General features: G+C 40.6%; 1 protein-coding gene across 3 annotated transcripts in view; it reads left to right on the top strand.

The window, feature by feature from the left end:
- Nucleotides 1-5,196, top strand: part of pdgfra (platelet-derived growth factor receptor, alpha polypeptide) — a 48,685-nt gene extending 43,489 nt beyond the window's left edge. For all 3 annotated transcript variants that reach the window (XM_020527428.2, XM_020527429.2, XM_048597484.1), the window contains exons 22-23: nucleotides 571-809; nucleotides 1,961-5,196. In XM_020527428.2, the coding sequence (XP_020383017.2) occupies nucleotides 571-809; nucleotides 1,961-2,108 (387 nt within the window). In that variant the 3' untranslated portion in view covers nucleotides 2,109-5,196. The remainder of the gene's footprint in view (nucleotides 1-570; nucleotides 810-1,960) is intronic.
- The last annotated feature ends 4,619 nt before the right edge of the window (nucleotides 5,197-9,815 follow it).

Genomic DNA, 9,815 nt, shown 5'->3' with positions numbered 1-9,815 from the left:
TTTCTGATGAGGGTCTAGGCCTGAAACGTCAGCCTTTCTGCTCCTATGATGCTGCTTGGCCTGCTGTGTTCATCCAGCCCTGCACCTTGTTGTCTCGGATCCTCCAGCATCTGCAGCTCCTACTATCTCTGATTGTTATTCAGTAGTCTCATACCTAATTTTTACAAGAAAATAATGAAGTGATCTACGGTATTATTGCAAAAGTTTAATTCATGAGCTGAACTCATGACTACCAGCCATTGGACTAAATCATCAATCATCTTATTTCTAATAAGTAATGCTTCAAAGATTCAGCCTAATTTGAACTATATTAATTGTGAAAAGGGTCTGATAATGGTAGCATGCTGTGCACAATCAGAATGTTGCCTGACAGTGATAGGTGATCTGAGTATTTGATGAGGATCAAATAGGCCACATCTATACACTGTTCATTGCTAGAGATTCAGGTTGTCCCAATTGCCCTTGTTGTGAATAATGATTTGTAAGATGCCTCCTGTGATGTAGTAAGTCATATTGTGCAAACATGAACTTTGGGTAACAAGCCTCTCATTGTTTTTTCAAACTGTACAGAGCTATAAACAGTTGAACGATGAGTTTTTGAAGAGTGACCATCCTGCTGTTGCTCGCATGCGGGCAGAATCAAGTGATTCTTACATTGGAGTTACCTACACCAATGAAGATAAAAAGAAAGATCGGGAAAGTGGATTTGATGAGCAAAGACTAAGTGCTGACAGTGGATACATCATCCCACTGCCTGATATTGACCCCGTCACAGACAGCGAACCTGGCTCTTCAAGAAACCGACACAGGTACAATTAAAGTAACATGTACCCTGAGATGAATGTTCTAGAATATCCTAGTACAGCTGAAATTTCTCAGTGATTTCATTGTAAATTGGCTAAGTCTGTCAGTCAGTCAATTTAATCATGCATTACAACTGAACTTTACATCCGTTCCTACAACATTGTGATATATCAGGGGCTGGAGAACTTAACTGGATACTTTGCTTCAGGAGGCAGTCACTTCATTTAGAATGAGGTCAGAGACAGGAGGGTGTAACTATGAATCATAGAACGTAGCATTGGAGGAGATAATGGAGTTGTCCAAATAGGTTTGAAATCCTTTCAGTTTGTGTGAACAGGAGCAGGGATGCAGGGTGAGTGAGCAAACCAACCACAGCACAATGGTGCATGGAGCCACTTAATAGAGGGGGCGGGGAATGAAAAAGAGGACATTGTAGTTAGGGAGACAAATTAGGTTCTCTGTGACCGACAGTATTAGTCTTGAAGGCTATGTAGCCTGCCCATTGCCATGTACTGGACCACAACTCCAAGTTAGCACTTCTCAATCTATGTAAGACCCACTTTAGAAGTACTGTTTTATGGTAATTTTACTCCATGAAATGCATTGTTTAAATATGGGGTAAAAATATTATAACAATGCTATTGCTTCTGTATATGATGGGTATGTACTTTCAGTTTTTACACAAAGTAATTACCAAAAATAATTTGAAATAGAGACAAAAGAATCTTAATCACCAAAGGTATCAAAGAAGACTTTTTTTATGTAGTTTGGTTTGGCTGTTCAGAGAAAGCAGGTTTCAGTAACTCAAGGAATGTTTATGAAATTTCAATATAGTTTTTCCTTAGCTGTTAAATTTCCCTACCCTCTTCCTTTAGGATGCCATACATCATTCCTGGTTTAGACGGCAGGAAGCAATCCGTTTCCTATCCTCATAAATGTCGCATAGTTATTTATTGCTTAGGGATGGGGCCAAGAAATCCTCCATGACTTGTTATTGAATTTAGCCAATTGGGAGCGCACGAAAGAGTGAACCATGAGACACCTGTCATGCCAGCGCATTGATCACCATAGAGTGCACCAGCTCATCACGCCATCAGGTATTTTTATATTTTAGATATTGATGGCCTTTTCTTTTGACCCTCCAAATCTTTTACAGTTCCCAGACATCAGAAGAAAGTGCAATCGAGACAGGTTCCAGCAGCTCGACTTTTATAAAGCGTGAGGATGAAACCATAGAAGACATGGAAATGATGGATGACGTAGCAATTGATCCCTCAGACCTAGTGGAAGACAGTTTCCTGTAACCTGTTCCATTTATTATGGGAGAATAAACTGCATCTTATACAGACATGGTTTTCTCTATAACCACTTTTTGAGGCATCCCCAACAAGAGAACTTTGAGGTGCGAACTTGATGGCATATCATATAACAGAGCCCAACTTGGAGAGTGATCCTGGGAAAACAATATGACTTCTAGTGTAATACATATCATGTGCATTTTTCTGTGTATTATTTTCTATTGTGGTGATTGTTTCTTCAGTGCATATGCACACAGCCATTTTCATGAACTAAACATAAGGCCATACAAAGTTAGTTGTGCGTTTCAAAGGTTCTTTGCTACAGGGAAGATGGTACATTTATTAAGATAATTGACTACATTTATTATTTTATCAGATTGCTTTGTACGTATAAAATTATAACTATTGCTAAGAATGTAATCTGTGTACCTGATATTATATCAGATCATTATCCCTGTCACAGGAGAAAGGCAATGACAATATTGCTTCCCAGGTGGGTTACAATAAGTTGTTTGTCATTCTGCTCAGATACCAGTGTACATCATCAGCAAACATGTGTTCTCTTCAATGCATACTTCCTACTAATTATCAATTATGAAGCTCCTTTCGCAAAGCACAATTTTTGGAAGCTATTACATTGTAAAGAACACACTGCATCGTTGCAAAATTCTACACATAACCGATTTAATTGCTTGTGCAAATTCAGGAAAATCAGTGATTCATGGAACATGGAGCAGATTGACTACAATCTACATTTAAAAGCTATGACTTTGGAATTTACTGTTATCAATAGGCCGGTGGATTGAGCCTAAGACTAAACTGACTTGTTTGTTAATACAACTGCGACAGAATTGAAGAATTCACCAAGCTTGGAAAATTGATGTGATTGACTAATTGTACATGACGAAAGCACCTCAGGAGTAACGAAGAGCATTCATGCTGGAGAAGATTCCCTTTCATGTGAGCTGAGGCAGAAAGCAAAAGTGCCTCCTTTTTGAGTGAGGAGATAGTGGAGAATTTGGCACCACCAGAAGATTTTATTGTTCTAAAAGTACACAAACTCTATCAACAATGGTTGTAAATCATAGAGATTTCTTGACTACCATCATTCCAATTAAGAGGATACCACAAAGCCTGGAATATGTAAATATTGTAAATTTTATCATACTGACTAATGTGCTGGAAGTCAATTGGTTTCCAGGGGTATAACATGTTGATTGAAGTTGTGATGCAAAATCACACTGGAGTAGGAGAAGAGCCAGAGTCTGGAGCTGGACAAATTAAATATTTTACAAGATAATAAGCTGACATTTTTACAGATATTAGTGATGAATCTCAGATTTTCTGATGAAATATGAAATCAGAAGAAAAATTCAATGATTTTCTTGTAAGGATTTAGTGCATTGAATGGAGACAATAAGGACTGCAGGTGCTGGAAGCCAGAGCCTATAGGTGTGAGGGTGGAAAAGCACAGCAGGTCAAACAGCATCAGAGGAGCAGGAAAGTCAACGTTTCAGGCCAAAACCCTTCATCATGATTCGATGGTAAAAGCTCATTTAAGAACAGTATGTATTGAATGATGTTTGTAACTTGTCCATATTCATTACAAACAGCAGGCCCAGATATATCAAGAAAATTTGGGGTTTTTTTGTGCACAGCAAGTGAAGGCCTTCATAAAGCATCCAGACTCTGCAATAAATTTTCTGATATCTGTGCACAGAGATGCCATGAAGACTTCCAGAACTGGTTTAAAACTAGTTTAAAACTAGTTTAGAACTAGTTTAAAACCTGAGAAAGTATTCAAGTCAATCAACAAACATTAACTATACCTAAATAACCACTTTCTAATCTGATGATTTAAATTCAAACTAGTCATCACATTTTCCCACAGGAATAGCATCATATAATATCGTCGCCAAGAGGGAAGGTTAGTAAACTCCACTTTGGGATCTCTCAGTTATTTGTCTTGTTTGTAATTCAGTGAGACATTACATGATGTGCATCTATTTTTGATTGAACAAAGTGCATAATGAGCCTTTCCAGTTTTAAAGTGTATTGACTGTCAATAAGATATCATTGTTACTTTTTGATTGTACATTTTCTGACATCAGAATTGAACTTGCTATTGTAGTACATGACAGATCCAATGAGTGGGACTGATGTATTCTAACTGCTGAAGTATTAACACAATGCAATATACTATACATTCCATAGCACATTATACTTCCTGTATTAACCATGGCATTACAGATTACTCACAAGAGGAAACTGACAGCAAATTACTATTCCAACTGCTTCTAATTGTCAAGGCACATATTCTAATTTTAGTAATGTAACACATTCCTTAATGCTCAGGCCAGTGTTAAAAATCATAAAACTTACCTGCATATCCAGTATTGAAAACAAATCATGTATGTTGTGACAATTAGAACACCTTTTTTATTATAAAATGTAAGATAAACTGTAAAGAAAATAATATGTAATTTTTCAGACTGGATTGTTTAATGTTTCCATTTGAAGAAGGATTTCAGACAATACCTTAAATAACCAAGCTAATGCAGCAGAAGAAATTGATGTAGCATTACTGAGGAAACATGACTTTATCTTTGAATGGCTTGAATGTTAAAATGTGGTTAAAATTTTATCCAATGGTCTTACTAAGTGACAAAGGACATTGGGAATTTATGATGTTATACATCATTTCTGTGTATATATATATATGTGTGTATATAGATATATATATATATGTGTGTGTATTTCAGTGTAGTCATCTGAGTTACTGCCATACATTTATGTCTAGCTGTATCACTGCCTATGTTTATATTTTTGACTGTGATGTACTCCACAGGCACGTTACATGTTGCACTTTTGAATGTCTAAAGTAAAATATATTTTAAAAGTTACAAAAAAAGTTTCAAAGGGATCGAATTGTGAATGCGTGGCTGGACTGTATGTAGGTTAAAGTCTCAAACATTTTATTATCATGAAATTACACGAAGTTTTAAAGACTTTTTTAAAAAAAATTCTTTATGTTACATCAAATACACATTGTCTAAACTCAGAATCTCTATTTCAATAAATTCAGATGAATTTAGTTATTGAACTTGTCTTTCCCTTGATGTTACTGTGAAATGAATGTTATACTTAGCTATTTCCAATCATTCAGCTTGAGTTTGATTTATTCCTCCATAATAATGTTACCTCCACAATGTCTGAAATTTGTGACGGACAACTAATTGTGACTGTGCAATAACATGCATAGTGGTGGAGAAACGAAGCTGTTTCTGAGTTTGTCTCAGGTCCAAAACAAATGAAATTCACAGAGCAAAATTTCCTTGCCTGTTGTTACAGTTGCAAATGATATTGAGCATTTAAGTATCAATGCAGAAATGAAAGAAAATAATCCATGCTGGTGTCTAATTTGCTTATTGGGCAAAAAAACTGTTCCAATGTAGCGTTGCTGGATTTGAAACATAATGTCTGCTTTCTTTCCACACATAGTGCTTCAGCTGTTGAGTTTCTCCAGCAATTTCTGTTTTTGTTTTGAATGAAACATACTGATTGATTCCCTGACACAGAGCTGAAGAACATAGAACATAGAACATTACAGCGCAGTACAGGCCCTTCGGCCCTCGATGTTGCGCCGACCTGTGAAACCAATCTGAAGCCCATCTAACCTAAACTATTCCATTATCATCCAGAGTACAGGTGCAGCACCGATGTCTAGCCATTACAGTAGAAATTGGCAATCAAGGTCTCACATAATAAGGTCCCTATTTCCATATTAAAATAGATTGATTCCTAGAAACTGATGGGAATTTTGGACAGCCAATTTTAGGCCTTTTAGAAAATGGAGCCCATGGTATTAATCACTTGTTAGAAGCTGATAGGATGTCAGTCTTGTGTATACAGTGCCTTTATTGAAATGGCTGTAAGATGGAAGACTACAGTGAGGGCCTTATGAGAAGAGGTTGTATGACTGTCAGGCCAGGAGGTGCATTAATACAGTTTTACTTTTCCATACCAAACATGCCCCTTTTCATGCAAAAGCAAAAAAAAAAATTGCATGCATCTGCACTGAGTTGTTACTATGCCCACAATTGTTCTCTCGTACATTAACAAAACTGATTGTGATTGCTATGGGCACCTGTATGAGTCTGAGCTATGCCTGCCTCTTCATAGGATACATGGAACAGCCCCTTTTTCACTGTTACACCGGCACCATCCCTCACCTCTTCCTCCTTTGCATTGATGACTGTATCGGTGCTGCCTTGTGCTCCCATGAGGAGCTTGAACAGTTCATCAACTTTACTGACACCTTTCACCCCAAACTCAAATTCACCTGGACCATCTCCGATACCTCCCACTCCTTCCTGGACTTCTCGTCTTCATTTCCGGCATTGACATCTATTTCAAACCCACCGACTCCAGTAGCTACCTGGACTACACGTCCTCTCACTCACCCTCCTGCAAGAATGTGATCCCATACTCCCAAGATGGCGCGTTCCACTCCTGGACATCCTCCCTCCAGTGATCAAAAATGCCCTCAATCGCATCTTTTGCATTTTCTGCACTTCTGCACTAAAACTCCCACCCCCCAACAAAAATAAGGACAGAGTCTCCCTGGTCCTCACATACCAACCCACCAACCTCTGCATCCAGCATATCATCCTCTGCCACTTCTGCCACCTACAATCCGACCCCACCATTAAAGAGATGTTTCCCTCCCCACCCCATCTGCCTTTCATAGGGACTGCTCACTCTGCGACTCTCTCGTCCGCTCCACATTCCCCACTAACCCCACCACCCCTGGCACCTTTCCCTGTGACTGCATGTAGTGCTACACCAGGACCCACACCTCACCCCTCACCTCCATCCAAGGCCCAACGCAAACTTTCCATATGCAACAGGAATTCACCTGTACATCCTCCAACCTGGTTTAATGTATCTGTTGCTCCTGATGTGGCCTCCTCTACATCGGTGAGACCAAGCACAGACTTGGTGACCTATTCGTAGAGCATCTGTGCTCTGTACATGACAAACGACAACACCTTCTGTTCACCAACCATTTAAACTCCCCCTCCCACTCCCTGGACGACATGTCCATCCTGGGCCTCCTTCAGTGTCACAATGACACCACATGCAAACTGGAGGAGCAACAACTCATATTCTGCGTTGGGAGCCTACAGACTGTTGGCGTTAACATAGAATTCACCCGTTTTAAAACCTCCCCACCACCCTGGCCTCATCCCACGTCCAACCCTCCCTCTCATCCCTGCCTTCTTGACCTGACACAACCTGTCCATCCTCGCTCCCACCTCTTTGCCCCACCCTTCCCACTGACCAATCTCCACCCCTTCATCTGCATCCACATAACACCATCCCACCTACCTTCCCTCACCACCAGCCCTCCTCCCTCTAGTTATTTTCCAGCTTCCTTCCCCTTCCCTAGGTTTGATGAAGGGTCCTGACTGGAAATGTCGACTTTCCTGCTCCTCTGATGCTTCTGGTCTGTTGTGTTCCTCCAGCTCCACACTGCGTTGATTATGATTTTAGATGTTTCCTCTGCTGTCAGTCTGTTTACGCACACGCCATGCACATACGAGTTGTCTGGTTTAGCTCCATTGTCTGTTGGTTACAATGATGTGCTCTCTGGCTCAATGTCAAAACTTTTCTTGGCTGACTTTGTTTATTTACGCTTTTTCCGTAGACATTTCTTTAGCTTGCATCTCACTCTGTTTATTTGTCTTCAGTCAATGCGGCTGGTGGAACACTATGGGCCAAATTTTCTGAGGAGTGGCAATTTCACACAGATTGCCACTCAGGCACGTTGATATAAAAGAAGGAAGGTCCACATTTCTGAGAGGAGATTCCAGTCAGAGCTCCTTCAGAAATGCTGAACCATATGTCCATTCTGATGGTTTTTTTGTAACGCAGTACTGTCAGTGGAAGATAAACCAGACAGCCTTTTCACACCCCCATTCTTACATTTAAAGGTCCAGGTCTCTACTTTGACAGCTGCTGTCATAATATAAGTTCATAAAGTAAATATGAGGTTATGGTGCCATGGGTAGGATTACAGTAGGTAGGGTGTTTAAGCAGTACGGTACCACATTTGTATGGTGACAGCGGAACTAAATGACACTGGGTAGGGGTTAGGGTGCCAGGTGGATAGGGTACCAAGTGGGTAGGGTGCATGATGGCTGCTTGGTCAGGTAATTGGGGCTGTGCTTAGGGGAAATTGGGGTGATTTGGAGAAATCAGATCTGTTTGGAGGGTCTGTTAGGGAGGTTGAGTGTCAGGTCTTGTGGGGCGCTGGCGTTGTGGCTTTGGTGTCAGGGCAGGTCTGAGGGGTGTGAATGTCAGGTTAGGTCAGGTTGCAGAGTGGGTTGCGGGGGGAAGACAGCTTGGGTCTGAAGCAGGGACTCAGATTGCGGTAAGGGCAGGGGCTTGGGTACTGTTAGGAAGGGGTGGGGGAGGGTATGGGCATAGATGGAGTGCTGGACAAGTCTGGAAGCAGGGGTCAGGTTAGGTCTGTGGAGGAGAATTTGGGCCAGGGCAGAGCAGTGGAAAGGGGACTCAGTTCCCAGAGGGGGAGAGGGGTTGAAGGGCGGGGTGAGGGAGTGGGATGGTGTTGGATCAGAACTGGAGTATTTAACGAGTCTGCAGGAGGTATAATTATGAGTGTATGAGATATGTACAGGGTCTGTTGAATAGTTACTCAGGAGTTAGAATGAATCCCATAATTAATTAGGCATAGAAGAGTTACCCAGATGAATCTTCAATTTCCTGTACAATTCCTTAAGAATCTGCTCTGATGGGGATTCCACAGGGTCCCCATGCACTCTTCCCATCAATGCTGGAATAATGAATGTCTGGCCATCAGAAAATCCAGGCCTATAAATGGCTTTTTGCACATTTTGGTCGACTTGTCTGAATTTCCCATTTGCTTCTGTTGTGATGTGTAGTTTTTGCTTGCTGTATATGAACTGGAATTACAGATCTTCAGTTATTGTATTGAGCCCTTTGACTAATTTGTCCTCTCAACAGCCACCATACAGCCACAACCATATTTTTCAACACTTCATTTTGGAATCAGCGTATTGTCATGCCAGTTCACGTCTGTAAATTTACAATGTTGCATGACATACCAGCGCCTATCTGAAACTTTGTAGTCACTTGATTATCTCCTTATGCAGTGGGGTGACATTTGGTACCTCCGAATCTGCAGGAACCAATGCATCCACTATCTCCACAGCTACCCTTCAACACTTTTGGATGTAGAATATCAAGTCCCAGGGACATAGCATCCTTCAGTCCTAATGATTTCTCCAACACAATCTCCATTCTAATGCTGATTTTCCTTAACTCCTCATTCTTCCTTGAATGTCCAGGACTAAGAAATTTCTCGTATCTTCCTCAGTGAAGACAGTCTCAAAGAAATAATGTTGCTTCCCTGCCGTTTCTGTATATCCAAAATAGATTCTTCTGAAAAAATAAACAGAAGTTGCTGGAAAAGCTGAGCAGGTCTGGCAGCATCTGTGAAAATTCCTCTGATTCCGTAACAGACACAAATTTGTTTTAATGTAACTCTACAAATTTTACAGCCAGCTTTTGTGGTATTTTTTGACTAGATCATAGATCATCCTAGAATCCCTACAGTGTGGAAACAGGCCCTTCAGCCCAACAAGTCTACACTGACCCTCAGAGCAT

Source organism: Rhincodon typus, chromosome 1 (genome assembly GCF_021869965.1).
Source record: "Rhincodon typus isolate 14 chromosome 1, sRhiTyp1.1, whole genome shotgun sequence".
Lineage (NCBI taxonomy): Eukaryota > Metazoa > Chordata > Chondrichthyes > Orectolobiformes > Rhincodontidae > Rhincodon > Rhincodon typus.
This window is presented reverse-complemented; position numbering and strand designations above follow the sequence as displayed.